At 42.7% G+C, this 15698-nt stretch overlaps 3 protein-coding genes across 3 annotated transcripts; 2 read left to right on the top strand and 1 right to left on the bottom strand.

Moving 5' to 3' along the window:
* Positions 1 to 206: 206 nt before the first annotated feature.
* Positions 207 to 5147, bottom strand: bysl (bystin-like). Its single transcript, XM_076110532.1, has 7 exons — positions 4724 to 5147; positions 4121 to 4277; positions 3852 to 3990; positions 3601 to 3734; positions 3327 to 3487; positions 1294 to 1396; positions 207 to 1101 (listed from the first exon to the last, which is right to left on the bottom strand). The coding sequence occupies exons 1-7, from the start codon at positions 4995 to 4997 to the stop codon at positions 747 to 749; spliced, it is 1323 nt and encodes a 440-aa protein (XP_075966647.1). The 5' UTR covers positions 4998 to 5147; the 3' UTR covers positions 207 to 746.
* Positions 5148 to 5171: 24 nt separating this feature from the next.
* Positions 5172 to 7269, top strand: med20 (mediator complex subunit 20). The gene is made up of 4 exons (XM_076110533.1): positions 5172 to 5396; positions 5654 to 5799; positions 6141 to 6394; positions 6488 to 7269. Exons 1-4 carry the CDS (start codon positions 5383 to 5385, stop codon positions 6707 to 6709), a joined length of 636 nt encoding a protein of 211 aa, XP_075966648.1. The 5' UTR covers positions 5172 to 5382; the 3' UTR covers positions 6710 to 7269.
* A 562-nt stretch (positions 7270 to 7831) lies between these two features.
* On the top strand, positions 7832 to 14772 carry usp49 (ubiquitin specific peptidase 49). Its single transcript, XM_076110531.1, has 7 exons — positions 7832 to 8081; positions 9736 to 9849; positions 9935 to 11406; positions 11769 to 11976; positions 12608 to 12716; positions 12900 to 13105; positions 13192 to 14772. The coding sequence occupies exons 3-7, from the start codon at positions 10000 to 10002 to the stop codon at positions 13293 to 13295; spliced, it is 2034 nt and encodes a 677-aa protein (XP_075966646.1). The 5' UTR covers positions 7832 to 8081; positions 9736 to 9849; positions 9935 to 9999; the 3' UTR covers positions 13296 to 14772.
* Positions 14773 to 15698: the final 926 nt, after the last annotated feature.

The raw sequence follows: 15698 nt of genomic DNA, 5'->3' as shown, positions 1-15698 counted from the left end.
TTTGATTTGGGTGAACTGTCACATTAATACATTCCTTAAAATACTAACTTTTTTTCTTTTAGGTATTGACTTTTTTGCTAATTATTTTGCCTTTGTTTAATAATATTATATTAGTTTTATTACTAATTTCCAATGTTGGTATATTCAATGAATGAGTCTATAGGTTTTCTGATACAATTTAAATTGACAGGTCAGAGATGACTAAATATGTTCCAGAAGAAATACCAACAGTATCCATTTTTATTTCCTATATGAAGACGCCAGGTAGGTCATGTAAATGTTTTTAAAACCAGGCTGCAAATAGAAAGTATTTCACCATCTATCTTGTGAATCACCCTAACAGTTAAGACAACATAAAATGGAAAGAAACACATTCTCCCTGACCAACTTTTAATGGACTCCGGTTGTTTTTAATCAAAACTGTTGCTTGTAAACAACAAAGTTGCTATAGTCAAACAAACACAAACACCAGTCTTTGTCTTCCCAACTGCAGGAAAAAAAAAGCTCAGACATTCCTGATGGGAAATTTCATCAACTACATCACAACTGATGTGCATTTTTAAATGTGCAAACTCATCCAAGCAGGGGACAGAATTACGGCTCCTGAGACACTGCCATCTTTGAAACTGTCCTTTCGAGGGTCAGGAAGAATAACAAAGTTAGATTTAACCCAATTTTCATCATGCTGAAGAAAGCGTGAATCATTTGCATCAGAGGAGGAGGAAGCACCAGACCAGAGGAAATCCTCATTCCATCTCAACAGTAACAGGGAGCCCAATTTCAAGATCCCTCGACCCTGAATTTTGCAGTTCTCTGCGAATCTCTGCAGAGATCGGAGGGTGTGTTTGTATCTTGAGCAGCTCCAGCAGTGCCGTCTTCTGCTCGGAAGCCAGGTCAGCCTTGTAGCGCTGAGCCATGGTGAGTAAACTCTGATGCCACAGCACAGGAAGCACACGTTTTTCACTGCGGAAGGACAGGAAGTGGGCCACCAAGGCATCTAGGACACGGAAAGGCAGGGCGTATTTCTTGTCAAGCAAGAGGCGCAGGAAAATGCTGTTGGCGCCATTGTACTCCATCTCTGCCAACTTAAGCATCGCAGCGCTGAAAGACAAAAACAATTTAGCATGTTATGCAACCTCCCATGTTATGCAATCTTAACCGTACTTATCTTGCCAAAAGGACACCTGGCTGAATCCTACATACAACGATGAGATGCTGACATCTGTCTGCAGGTGTGCGTATGTGTGTGTGTGTGTGCGTGTGTGTTAGTGTATCAGTGAAAGGAATCATTACCTGGAGTGGAGCACAGGGATGGAGCACTTTGTGAGTATGCTTCCGACGATGATGGCTTCCCTCAGAGTACATGTCCCAGACTCGCACAGAGGAAGCAGTATACCTGTGTGACAGAAGAAGCAAAATACATCAAAAGGGTATTCCGGTACTTCCACAACTGCAGATGCAGCAGAGGCAGTGATAAACCTGGCTTTTACTCCTCAGTCAAGCTGGTTAAAGCTGCAAAAACACTGGCTCCAACCATTTAAATAATGCAAGAAAAGAAAAGCAGCTTAAGTTTTGCCTTCTTCACATCATATGGGAGGGATGGCAGAGACGGGAATGATTCCCATGTTTATGACTTGGGAGCATTAACGCCACCTGAGAACTCAGGATTGTTGTATGATTAACAGAATCAGCCATGTTAAAGTTAACTATCGCCATTAAATTTGGAATTAATTACCTTGACGACCGACTTTGACCGATGTAAAGCCATCCGTGCTTGTTTTATTTTCAGGTATTTTCATACTTTGGCAGATGGCCCCTTTAAAATAAACCTTTACAGGTACTAAACCAACAGCTGTTCAGCTTACAATAAACTATTTTGATTCCAAAGCACACAGTCAAGATTGACAGTGTTGGCAGAGTACAGTTTCACATCAGACACTATATTGCACACAGCATATTAAACTTAATAAGGTATGATCTGTGCTTTAGGTTTGCTTTCATGTTTGTTCACATGATACATCATATTTGAAAAAATATATATATATATATATTTAAAAACAATTATTTCAGAGCCTCCGGGTGCAGTGATCGCATGGAAAAACCTAAAATTAACTCCAGTAATCAGTTCCATTTATCACATATTAAATGTATTCAGTAAACTAAATGAGCTCCAATAATAGAATAATTAATGGAAAAAAACAGTCACTTGTGGTCAGTTCTCTCACTCACTGTGTGACAAACAGTTCAGTGTATTTGTGAGCAACACTGCCACTTAGTGGAGTTGTCTCATACTGGTGTTTCTTTAAATATGGGTCATGGGACGTTTGGGGGACAAAAGTCACATTAAACTGGGACAGTTTGTAAACAGTGAGTTCACAAAGGATTAAAGAAAAACAATCATTGGCCAAACAAAGGATAATTTGAGTTTGTTAATGTCTGAGCTTCCAGAACCGATGGTGTTATTTACCCTGTGGACACGAATCTGAACTAATCCTCTGTGAGCGTCCTCTGAACACAAGTTCTAAATTTAGTGCTGAAATTAGAAGCGTGACACGTCCCAGAAAGCTTGTATTTCCTTCTTTGCAACAAGCTGTCAAATCCTCTCTTTACCACTTTTTATTTTCAAGGGTCAGATGTGAGTAGAGCTTAGCTCAGCATTCACTGGGGATTTGGTGAAACAATAACTAGTAATGCCGAACATGATGGCTACACTTTACAGGTCTGCAGGGCACATCAGTAACTATTTTACATCAACACCATTTGGATTTTACTCTCAGCCTGCACTTTGCTAAATAACAAATGTATTCACCATCCAAATTTAGAATTTTGATAACAGCTAGAAGAGTGGCGCTAATGAATTCAGTCCTTAACAAATTGTTAAAAACACTTTGCAGCTTTTAGGAACTTTCACTTTGCTTTTGATGAAGAATCAATCTGGACGTAATCAGAATTCCATCCCACGACTGGGAGATGCTTAAAACAGGTTACATAAAGAGAATCAGGGTCAAAGAAACACATTAAACAGCATAAAAACTAACCGGTGAACCTTATTGTGAACTAAGATAATATCTTAAAACCATGTGATCAAGCATTTTGTTTTATCCTTTCCAAAACCAAGATATCAAGTTTATTGTCATGTCGGACAAGTAACAAATTCTCATATTCAAGAAGCTGGTGCCAAAAAGTGATGCATTTTTGCTAGACAAATAGAAATAGTTGAAAAATAGTTTAAATTTTCAGTTCCACGATTGTTGCAGCTCTAATGTAAATATCTTCTCACTCTGAAAAAAGAGAAAATGAAAACCATCCATTTAAAATGGTCTCACCTTTGAACCATGCTCCTGGTTTGAACAAGGCCTTCTTCAGAGCACTGTAGAGATGGAAGTTGAGTTTCTTGTACTCTGCGATATCGTCCCGTACTCGGGGCAGCAGCACCAAGTTGTAAAACCTCTGAGCCATTCGCTCTTTCAGATTGGACGAGAAGATCCTATAAGAAAGGCATGGAGAAAAACACTTCATTGTACCTTGTTGAAATATCTGGTAGTAAATGAGATAACCTGCTCAGTGTACAGCCAAAGACAGACCACCTGGGGGACTCACCTTGTTGCTTGGTACATGGCAGCTGCTGTCCAGGTCTCGGGCTCGGTCAAATAAAGAATCTGCTCCCAGTTTGAAAGTGCTGGGACTATTTTAAAAGCCTTTGGCAATTTACCGCTGCGATATCGAGACAGAACCTGAAGCAAAAGAACAGAAATGTAAACTATCATTTAACTGCTCACTAGGAGGTCTTTACACTTACAGTCAGGCACTAAAAACACTTTCTTCCCTTTAAGTCGACGGATATAACTCACCTTATTGACACCTTTGTACACTTCTATTACCCTCGGGTCAAGTTGGGGCATTGGACGCCCCGACACCTCCGACATCACTGTCCCTACCTCAGTCTGCTTCTCTGTAATCTTCTCCATGATGATATCAGCTAAGGTCCGTCTACGAAGAACACAAAGAGAAAACACAGCGAAGCTTTAAAAGCAAGAACTGAGCTCATTTTGTGCTTCATTACAATTCAAACTCAAACAGGTAAGTTTCAAAATGAAGCCAGGATTATGCTGCCTCTTGCCTCATTGGAGGGTTTTTATTCATGAACAGCTCCATGGCCTTCTCGTCGTCGGGGTCAACGACGATGTCGGTGTCACACACCACATCGCCGTCGTCAGCACCCGCCGTTCCCAGTGCGGGCCACTCCTCATCGGAGTCTGCATCCTGAGTGTCAGGCCCTAAGATGTTATGACAAGACAAAGATGGTCAATAAGATTACACGGTACTGTTTAAGATACACACTCCATAGTGAAGTGAAGTCGATCATCTGAAGGAGCGTTACACTATCAAACATGTTCACTATACTTGTGTCAAAGTTCTTCCTTTGATCAAATATTCCTGATTTATTTATGTTTCCTTCCCCACTTCCAGTTAGTATATATTTTTACTTCTGTATAATTAATGTTGAACATGTAAAACTACAAATTACTCACAAACGTGTGAACTTTCACATGAACTTAAATTGTGCTTAAATATAGAAATTATAGAGTAGATAAGTCCTGACACAGAAGACTCCATCCAAATATCCCTCAATCTAATGCATTTCATGTAAAACACAACTTCATAGACTTTCAATAACATGGCTGCAGTTCATATTGAGGAGGACAGACACCTCCGACATTACCGAGAACAGTGACCGGCGTCTTCTTCTTCTCTGGTGCCGGGCCATATTCGCTCTGAAGCTCATCTTGCTGAATTCGTGCCTGCTGTAAGATCTTCCGAGACAGACGCTCGTCTACGTAGTTGTCCTCGTCTTCCGCCCGGCTATCCCTGCTCTTCACCCGGCCTCGGGCTCGCATCGTGTCCGCCTGCAGGATCTGGTCAGCCAGCGCCATCGCCGTCGCTCCTCCGCTCGTCTCTCCTCCTCCTCCGCCTTTGGATTTTTTCACTTTGGGCATCGCTGTGGTTTGATAGAAGATGTAGCGATACTATCAGTGTGTTTGGTTGGCATGTGCTATGGAGCTACCCGAGGTCTAGAATTAATAAGTACTGTAAACAGTCGCTTTATCAACACGTGCGGATGTCCATTGCAGAGGGGAAGTGACGTAGTTCGCGTCACGTAACGTCGAAACCGAGCAGGATTGTAGAGTCGTGTTTGCTGTTTTTGTTGGTGTTAAACTATTTTGCGGTCCACGATTTGTAAATATCGAGCTTCATCAATTGTCACGGATGTTTCGTGTCTGTTTAAAATTTGAAATACTCCGATTTAACTAGCGGAAGACTCATGTTTCACCCGGAAGTACTCAACCGACAACCAAGAATACAATTTGAGGCAAAACATCAATGGGGGTCACTTGGTGAGACGATTGCTTCATGTTTTTAGCTGCATTTAAAATGTTAATGTTTGGAAAACGATGTAATTATTGTACATACCGTATATTCACTATCTCGCCTCAGCCATCGCACATGTTGTTGTGTTACTTTGGCAGCGCTTCATCGCTCACTTTCATTCACACGATGCTCTGCTCATCTTTCTCACATCTCAATCGTACTTGGCTTCTCAGTCCTTCCTTACAGATCCTGACTTGACCTGGTGCTTTTGTTTGTTCTGCAGTGTGTGTCAGGTGCCTGTGACGGAGGGGAAGAGCGTGCAGCAGACAGTGGACGTCCTGCACAAGAAGCTGGAGCAGCTGGGTGCTGTGAAGCAGGGCACCTTCTGGGTAGACTGTGAGACATACCATGCAACAGGAAACGTCAGCGGTAATATTTAATTCTGTACTTTTTCTAATCGTTCTGATAGATGGATTTGGACATTAGCAGGCAGTAAATCCTGATTTTTAGTCCATGTTATTGCTCCCAAAACCCTGAATCCTACATTTCCCACATTGCCACTCAATAGTGACGTTTTTTAGACCTTCAATCATCAACTTGTAACTCACCACTTTCCGTTATGAAAAAAGTCAAATTGCATTGTGCTTAATTAAAAGTATCTCACAAAGTGAACACATTTAGTTATCAATACTTCAAAACAATAGAGTACTTGAGTGAATCAAGTTCTTTACTTGACACCTCTGACAGTCAGTCTTGCCCGTCTGTTACAGGTCAGCCCACCAAGCTCTTATACATGATGCACAACTCTGAAACTCCGCTGAGCTGCATGGGTCTGTTTGAAGGCGGGCCCTGCCTGATAGCCGACGCAAACTTTGACGTTCTCATGGTGAAGCTAAAAAGTCACTTTCAAAATGCCAAGGGGCACAAGGTGGAGTGTCGTGGTTCTAGATACCGTTACTGTGACTTCTTGATAAAAGTTGGTACTGTGACAATGAGCTCCAGTGCCAGAGGGATATCAGTAGAGGTATGTAGTTAAATGAATATAAGTGAGAGTGGAAACATGATTTTTTTTTTTTTTCCACTGTGGCTGCATGTGACGCTTTGTGTGTTTCTCCAGGTGGAGTACTGTCCTTGCGTAGTTCCAGGGGACTGCTGGAACCTCACGAAGGAGTTCATGCAATCCTTTCTTGGCCCCAGCGTCCCCGAACTGCCTTCTGTGTTTGCTGCCAAGCCTGAAGGACTCTTCGCACCATCAGACTGCGTGGACACCATGACTCAGTACTTGGAGTTGTTCAACAAACTTCGTAAAATGCAAATGCCAGGAAGCAACGTGCGTTGAGTCGTCAGTGGCATCGGAGAAAACTTTTTTATGTTTGTATTAATGTTGCTTTAACTCTGGTCCTGTGGATCAGCATGTTATCCAGGTGTTTTTCAAAGTCTGCTTTTTTTTAATTTCCATTTCTGGAGCCTCAACATTGTAATAAACCTTCCTATTTGATAAAAACATCTTGCATGAAAGAGACTTAATGGAGAACAGAAGCTAGAATATGTGTTTCTGACCAATTCTATTGTGATGATCATTGTATAATCATACACACATTTCAAATGTCCTCTTGGTGGGGTTGTAACCTTCTCTAGAGAGACAGTTTTAGCTGGAAGTAATAAAACAGATAATTGTGAGTTTTTCTTCGTAGATTTCCTGTAGTGGGTGTTGGCTAAAGGCTTATGTTTGATTAGTTAATAAGGCTTTGGACAGAAAAAACCCTAATTGACGAATGCACAAGGATGTCTCTGTTCATCTGTGCAGAGACCTGCGGATTTCAGTTAAATTGTGTTTATTCAATAGACCTTTTAATTATAGAGATTTTGACTTGTTTAAATAAAATACAGGAAACACGAGTGAGGTCTCTGTTCAGTTTTAATTTCTTATTAGGCCATACTAGTGATCAGTATGCACAATACAGAGGTGTTACTAATAACGTTAACATTGGAAGATTTGCAGGGAAGAAGGTATAAATAAATGAATGAAAAGCAGGAGGACTTCCATGGTGCTTCTACAAAGTACGGTATAATGTGCGTAAAAGTTTATACAATGTTTAAAAATGATTTCCATTTTCGAATAGAATGGGGGTATTAAAATGAGTCAGTAAAAAAACTACAATACATTGTGGGAAAGATGACTTTCCACTCAGTGCATTATTATTATTTATTTTTTTTTGCAGTATTTTTGCAAAGTCTTGTGCTGGATTAGTATTTAGCACCATGCCGTTTCATCCAGTGTTAATTTAAATCACAATAAATAAAAGAGGCCCTAAATCTAGATTTAGTCCCTTCCACGTGACGACTACAACACCACATTCGGCTAATACTGTGCTTAAAAGTTACACATCCTATGATGCATTTGATCAGATTAGCACAAACCAGCTGACACATGGCGGACATGGGGCTTTCGAGGACATCGAGGTCAGGGGCTCAGTGGTCTTCGGTGTGCGGTCTGGCCTCCGTTATTGTTCCATGTGGCACCGGTGGGTGGACGGACGGTCCATTCTGCTGCCTGTTGTTCAGCCTTTCCGCCAATGAGAGCCCGGTTGCCGCTCAGTCCCAGTCCAATGAGAGCGGCGGGGTCTGGGCTCGGATCGAGAGTTGGGTTGTTCAATCTGCGAGGACAACAACCAGCTCCGAGTGTACCGGATGGATGGATGTTGGCGATGGTAACGTTACCCCAGCTTTTCCGTTAATCAGATGTTGCAAAATGTAGTAACGAACACAGACGGGGCCCGGTGGTAATGTACACCCCATTAACCGGCTCTCTGTGGTGAAAGTCACCGGGGAGTTTTTTAAAACGGTTAACGGCGCAGTTCGCTAGCGAGCTAAGCCGTGCCGTGTTAACACTTAGTTACCGTTAGTGAACGCTCGCGACCAACAACAACCGTTCGGTTAACTTCGATTGTCCTCCGCAAAACGCGTTAGCCGCGTAGCTAACGGTAGCTACTATGGCAAGCTAAGAACATACATGTTAGCTACTTGGTACGAAGCGAATTCTGTGTGTTTTAACAAAGTACATAATTAGAATAGACAGCAGAAAGAGTAGGCGACGCTACGCTTCTGCAGGAGCTGCCGTGGCTAGCGGTTAGTGGCGTAAGCTAACTTATGGCTGGCTGAGCTGCCTCAGACCAACAAAGTTATTGGATGTTCCTGCAGAGTGGCTCTCCTGACTGCTCTTTGTTCTGGCTCAACATGGTGATGGTGGGATAGCTTAGCATGGCGATAAGAGCCGACCGTACTGATCCTGGCGTCAGGCTTTAAAAACACGGGACGGATGCATTTGGGATATTGTAACATTTGGTGAATATCGGCGTCACATTAATGGACACTTCCAAATAAGCACAACACACAACATAGCACGATGTAGGTGTATGCAGCCAACTATAAACCAGTTGCGCCAAGTTAACGGTGTCTTTTCAATAAAAATAGCAGTTTTAAAGTGTTTGATGGTTTCCACAAAAGCAAGAAGAATGGTGTCGTACAGCGCAGATAACCGACGAGGTTGATAATTACATGGATTCACCACATAACTGGAATGGACAGACAGACAGACATCCTCCTTTATGTCAACATTTCTGCCTCAAAGTTTGGCCGTGTAGGATCTTTAAATATTGTCTCCATGAAAAAGCACAATCATTTGTGTATTTATTATAACAAATAACAGTACAAATATACATACACCATATCAACCATACTCTGTTTTCATTCCAAAGGTTCTCAGTGATCTGGACTAATAATCATAGGGAATGTGAGGTTAAGTTTATTCTTATAGCCCAATATTACATACAATGTCTCAATGGGCGTTACAGCCCCTCATCTGGAGCCCAATCTCTCCGTGAAGTCAAGAAATAAAACCCCTGAGCGCATAAGAGAAGAAAGGCCTTGTTTGAAACCGTCTTTTCCAAGTCTCTCATTCACTCCAGTGGTTTTTACGCATTGTGTTAATCTTGTTTAGCATAGCACCACAACATCCGTCAAACGGTGACACCCCATTTTGTGAAGCAGTTTTGCAGTCGCGGTCATTTCTCAGGATCTGATATTGTTTTATTAATAAGTTGTAAACAGGCGTTGTAAACATAAACCATTTGATGTGTTCAAGATTGCAAATCATCTATAATTATTGTTTTTGAATACTCTTACATGCTGGGTGTCCTTGAAGTGGAAAGATAGTTAGTTGTTTGGTGACCTGTCTTCTCAGGAAGTGGCTTTTTTGTTGTTTGTAAATTAGATATTTTATTAATGTTCCTACTTTTGGTGCATCGTCTCATTATTTCTCATGCAACTATACACTATTAACTTAATTTCATCCCCGTTTCTCAGAATGTTCTTGTTGATGACGGTGGACATGGGTGATCAATCCGATCATTGCCGTTGAGTTCTCTGCAGATGTTGTGATGTATTGTCCCAAACCCGATTAAGCAAACTACTTTTACAGTAAGTAACTTTATGTACAGTACAATGCGTGTATGCTTATTCAATGAATGATTGACGATTTTTTTCCCTGTAAATCTCACCTCAGAATGAGGTGCTGCTTGGTTCCAGGACGTGTGTCCTATCACTGAGGCCACATGTGTATCGGGAGAGATGGATCGTTGTAAGCACGTGGGACGCCTTCGTCTGGGCCAAGACCATTCAATCCTCAATCCGCAAAAATGGCACTGTGTGGACTGCAGCACCACCGATTCAGTGTGGGCCTGCCTCAAGTGCTCCCACGTGGCCTGCGGGCGCTTCATGGAGGAGCACTCGCTCAAACACTTTCAGGAGTCACAGCACCCACTGGCCATGGAGGTGCGTGAGCTGGATGTGTTCTGTTTTGCCTGTGGAGACTATGTACTCAATGATAATGCAGAGGGAGACCTCAAACTCCTCAGAGGGGCCCTCTCCACCGTTCGCAGCCCAGGTAGACGCTCACTGCGCTCCTCATCTGGGGGAGAGTGCACCTCCTGGGTCGGGGAAGGAGGGCCACAGCCCGCCATGCAGCTGGCCTCGCGTCACAGGAGGAAAGCACTCCTAGGGAAGATGCTTCGGATGTGGATCGGTAAACATCAAGAGCTGCAGAATCGGCGTGAAGAGAAACTCGAGGAAGCTAGAAGACAAAAAAAAGAGGTGAAAAGGAGACTCATGGAAGAGCTCGTCAATGTCCCTCCCAGAAAGAGTGCGAGGCTTCTTACTCAGGCGCCACGCTCGATGATCACACTCATTCCTCGCAAATTCCGCGACCCTCCGGAACGCCTACCTCCTCCTCCCAAGAAGCCCTCCCTTCTCACCCTGTCCCGTAAGGCTCCTCAGAACGGCAGAGCTGCTAAACTGAGGCGGTACTACTCCACACACGCGGTAACCCGCCGGAGACTCGCTCCAGGTGTCACTGGTCTGCGCAATTTGGGGAACACATGTTACATGAACTCAATATTGCAAGTGCTGAGCCACCTGCAGAAATTCAGGGAGTGTTTTCTCACTTTGGACCTGTGTGAGACCGAGGAGCTGCTGGCCAAGACCAATAACTCCCAGGAGACGAAGGGTGTGACGGGAGGTGTAGTCGGCAGTGGTAACGCCTCACTGTCAGGGTGCCCTCTTGGACGCATGGGGAAACCAGGCAGTTGGAATTTGGCCCCGGGCAAAAAGGAAAGCGCCCCGCCTTCCCCACAGGCTTCGGAGTTGGTCCAGCCCAAGGAGCCTCGCTGCTCCACCCGCCAGCAAATGTCTCTGTGCCATGAGTTACATACACTTTTCAGGGTCATGTGGTCAGGCCGGTGGTCTTTAGTGTCTCCATTCGCCATGCTGCACTCTGTGTGGAACCTCATCCCGGCCTTCCGTGGGTACGACCAGCAGGACGCCCAGGAGTTCTTGTGCGAGCTGCTGGACAAGGTGCAGCAGGAGCTGGACACGGAGGGGTCCAAACGCAGGATAGTTATCCCCATCACAAAGAGGAAACTATCCAAGCAAGTGCTAAAGGTTCTCAACACCATCTTTCATGGGCAGCTCCTCAGCCAGGTGAGACATGAGATATGTGCCCCTATAAACACTCTATAGTACGACTACCACGTCCCAAAGCTTTGAACTCACACAGTTAAGGTCATTTTAAAAGAATAAACAACAACTTATGACAGTGTGATCACCAAATGATGTGTTCCACAGTGATGTATTGCCTGATGATATTCTTTAATTTTCTGTCCCTACAACAATAATCAACTGCAAGACATTCCATTACTCAGACATTTTGTGATGTTTTATTTTCATCTCATGATATTGTCTTCAGAGATGCAATTCATTTTAGAATTAAGAATGTGTGTCATCAACTAACATCCAGACTTACCTGTTTCTCTTCCCGCTGTGTGTGTGTGTGTGTGTTTTAGGTGACGTGTCTGTCCTGTAAGCACAAGTCTAACACAGTTGAGCCATTCTGGGATTTGTCTTTGGAGTTTCCAGAGCGATACCACAGCATAGACAAAGGCTCAGGCGCTACAGCGTACCAGCGCAGCTGCACCCTCACCGAGATGCTGTCCAAGTTTACGGAAATGGAGGCTCTCGAAGGCAGCATCTATGCCTGCAACCACTGCAACAGTTAGTACAACGTTTATAATACAATGCAAAGCAAAGGCGGCGGGTTTTAAAAACATCTTCAAAACAACATTTTTTTTTATTTCTTATCTGTTAAGATTTGCCCTCTACAGCTGGAGTTTGATAATTATGAATTAATTCAGGATGCCTGCCCACAATTTAACATTCGATTTTAAAACCTGATTCAGTCTTTTTATATGAATTTAAAAATACATGTCTAACAAACGGCTTTGTTAATAGTGATGTGTGCCACAAACTTGTGCAAACAAAGTTCCATCACAAAAGAATATTGGGCTTTGAGGAATTAGTGCCCAGAGAAATTTAATTAGAATGATGTGAATTTAAATTAGAATAACTACATGTACAAAATGGTTTTATAAAAATGAATTCAGTTCAGCTCCTCCAGCAGCGGACAATGACTCATAGGATGAGTGAGGAGTGTTGACTGCTGACAGCCGTGGAGAAGGCAGTGACTTGAAAACTACACAAAATATATATTTTGTTTGCTGTCAAAGTCTAATATGTTGTAAGAAAGCGTGTGAACTCTGCACTAAAACAAAGCCTCATATCAGTGCTGGCCATTTGAATTGATTGTGGATTAATTTACCAGTTCATTGTGTCATGGTTTGTTCAGAAAGAAGACGGAAATCATCCCACAAACCCTTAGTTCTGTCAGAGGCTCGAAAGCAGCTTCTGATCTACCGTTTACCTCAGGTTCTACGGCTGCACCTCAAACGCTTCAGGTAAGCTTCTCTACCGGCTGCTTATTCTAATGTTTACTGTTAAATATCTTAAAAACACTTTGAGAAACCAAGGCGGGTTCATTGCTGGGTGTTTTTGCCGCTGAAATCCGAGCGCTTCAGTACATTTGTGTTCATCATGGTTCATGGTTCCCGTGAGGCTGACTCGTCCCTGTTGTATGGCAGATGGTCTGGGCGGAACCATAGGGAGAAAATCGGCGTCCACGTGGCCTTCGACCAGGTTCTGAACATCAAACCATACTGCTGCACAGGCTCAGGTCACTCTGTCCACAGAGGAGGCTACACCTACGATCTGTCTGCTGTTGTTATGCATCACGGGAAAGGCTTTGGCTCAGGGCACTACACCGCATACTGCTACAATACAGAAGGAGGTGAGGAAGAGACCGGACTCGATTCAGATCAAGCTATCACGTCCTGTGGTTCTGTCGGTAACCTCTTTTTCTCTTTGTGTCTCCAGGTTTCTGGGTCCACTGTAATGACTCTGAGATGAAGGTCTGCAGTGTGGAGGAAGTGTGCAACACTCAGGCCTATATCCTCTTCTATACCCAGAGGTCTGCCTAGGTACCTCTCGCTGTGATGTCGACCTGTTTTTGGGCAACTTAAGGCTGCATTTATGAAAACGTTTTCCCGGATGTCACTAAGCAATCACTTTTACTAGATTTACTAAAAAGATGGCAACGGGGCCAGTAGGACAGCCACAATCATGAGTCACGGTGAACATTTTAGCAGCATAATCCAGAAGAAAATGATAATTCAATTAAAATGTTCTAATGGGTGGCTTTGGATTTTGTTTGTAGAAATCAAAAAAACCTTTTCATAAATGAGGCCACGGCTTCCTTTGGCCTGTGGGACCAGCATATCGGTTAATGGCCTGAAGACTGTGGGAGCAGGTCCGACTCTGTCCTGCTGAACACCACCTTGTGTGTCCGTGTTTCTCAATGCGATCGGGCTCATGTCTGTTGAGTCTGGATCCAATCAGGCGCTCTCCTCCTGAAACAGCATTTCACATTTGAAGGTCACATGGATTCTGGATTTTAGAGCATTTCTATCACAATCATGTTGTTTATGTGCTTTTTAAATAACCGTACATTTGATAGCCAATGCACTAAATATTATAAGAGGTACTTCCTTCAACATCATTGTGTAGTTCCACTGGAATTAAATGAATCTAGCGACTAAATTCCAGACTCCGTGTCGCCTCCTGTTCAGCTTTTTTTTTTAAATTATGGTGAAATGTCAGCCATGGAAACTTTTACTGCTCATCCCTGTGTCGTTCGTACTTCATCGTGTCCTCTCCTCAATTGTACTGCTGTGACTGGATACTGTGTCTGAGGATCAAGGCCTTTGGCCTGCGCTCCCAAGTGAACAGGAATAGTTTTAGTTTATTTTGTAGTCATTCTGTGTTTCACCTTCACTTGATGAGTGATGGAAAGCTGCACTTTTGGGGAGGGGCTACTAACGTTGGGCCTATCTTTGTGATTGTTCATCCTTACGCTCCTGTATCTTGTTTAAATGGCAGCTCCCCCTGTGGTGTAACGGTTAGGTAGTCTGAGCCCGCGTCGGAGACACCGCTCCTCTGTTTTAACTGCAGGAGAAACGAGTGAACGGCCAGACTGCGATACAGAAGAATGTGTTGGGGCACCCATTTTGAGTTGAGCACCTGAAAGCAATATATTGTACATCTTGCATCTTGACAGGAAATTAAGATAAAATCAGGAATTCTTCTGCTTCTTGTTATACAATGTTTTTTTTCTACTCTGCTGTTTCTATCAAGGTCTTTAGAATTTGCTAGGTAATCGAGAAAGAACTGTTGTGTTTGATAGGAGTCAAACGCAAAATACATTTGTGAACTCTATGTAAAAGTTGGAACAATCTAATGACGATGAATGTCTTACTTTTCAGTGGTCAGGTGTGGCCATGCCACCGGCTCTGATCCCTTTGAGTTCTGTCTTGTACTGTAAGAATACCTGTCATAAATGTAATGGTCATATGGGTTTTACCAGACGGTGATTATTAAAAAGACAAAACAACTCTGAAACGATCCTTGGGTTGTATTCATTTTTAGAGCGAATGGTGTCTTCAGCGCGACCATTTGTCTAAATGAAAAGATGGAGGAGGGTTCATTCGGGTCATGAGCATGTTGTATGTCGCTTCGCTAGCTTAGCCATCATAATGTCTGCAACATCTATGTTGACGGCATTAAAGGAGGATACATACATGTTCAGTGAACATTAATAAATGTCACACATTTAGCATCATAACAGATGCAGTGAAGTGGAACTGAAATGAATCACAGGATTAACGGATGATACTCTGCTTCTCTAATGCTTCCTTAAAGATGTGAAACCTAGAATAACTGTAATCTGGTTCAGAAATATGATGGGAGGTCATTCAATGTAAATAATCTCTGAAGATTATCCTGAAATCATATAAATCAAACATCTGGAATGTGTAACATAAACCACAATGTTTTGTTTGTACGATTTTATTCAGAACTTCTGTTGGTGAACGATGAGACTGCGATTGTCTTTAAAGCCAGACTGTAACTTTGAAGAGAAGAAATATCACTTTCTTCCTCTTACAATTGAAAAGTCTTCTTTAGATTATAATGCGCTGTTGTTCATTTGAATACACATGCTGCGGCCTCACTTGGTCTGGTATGACCAGCAGCTTAAGTAAGCTAATGTTAGCTGATGTTTTCAAACTTAAGGTACATTTTGCATCAATTCACTGACTGCTGGTCTCTGCTATTGTTCTAACAGTTTAGCATTTTAGCTGAATGCTAATTTAACTGTACTGCTGTACGACTTAAAGCAACACTTGTTTGTATTTCAAAGAGAACACCTCATAGTAGTATCAACACTGTCTAATAATACACCTTTCATCAAGACTTTATAAGTTATATCCAATGGCTTTATTAGCTGTAAATAAATCATACTAATTATTTATAGAGCAGCAATAAGA

This window comes from Anarhichas minor, unplaced genomic scaffold (genome assembly GCF_050575085.1).
Source record: "Anarhichas minor isolate MPS153535 unplaced genomic scaffold, ASM5057508v1 ptg000043l, whole genome shotgun sequence".
Classification (NCBI taxonomy): Eukaryota; Metazoa; Chordata; class Actinopteri; order Perciformes; family Anarhichadidae; genus Anarhichas; species Anarhichas minor.
Note: the sequence above shows the minus strand (reverse complement) of the source record. Positions and strands in the feature narration are given on the sequence as shown.

Excerpts from the sequence above, each read along its gene's own strand:
- bysl (XM_076110532.1), bottom strand. The coding sequence starts at position 4,997 with ATGCCCAAAGTGAAAAAATCCAAAGGCGGAGGAGGAGGAGAGACGAGC. Across the intron at positions 3,735-3,851 it reads TGTACAAAGGTGTCAATAAG|GTTCTGTCTCGATATCGCAG; the intron begins GTGAGTTATATC and ends CTTTTGCTTCAG. Across the intron at positions 1,397-3,326 it reads ACCAGGAGCATGGTTCAAAG|GTATACTGCTTCCTCTGTGC; the intron begins GTGAGACCATTT and ends TCTGTCACACAG.
- med20 (XM_076110533.1), top strand. Across the intron at positions 5,800-6,140 it reads TGCAACAGGAAACGTCAGCG|GTCAGCCCACCAAGCTCTTA; the intron begins GTAATATTTAAT and ends CGTCTGTTACAG. Across the intron at positions 6,395-6,487 it reads CCAGAGGGATATCAGTAGAG|GTGGAGTACTGTCCTTGCGT; the intron begins GTATGTAGTTAA and ends GTGTTTCTCCAG.
- usp49 (XM_076110531.1), top strand. The coding sequence starts at position 10,000 with ATGGATCGTTGTAAGCACGTGGGACGCCTTCGTCTGGGCCAAGACCAT. Across the intron at positions 11,407-11,768 it reads ATGGGCAGCTCCTCAGCCAG|GTGACGTGTCTGTCCTGTAA; the intron begins GTGAGACATGAG and ends TGTGTGTTTTAG. Across the intron at positions 13,106-13,191 it reads CTGCTACAATACAGAAGGAG|GTTTCTGGGTCCACTGTAAT; the intron begins GTGAGGAAGAGA and ends TTGTGTCTCCAG.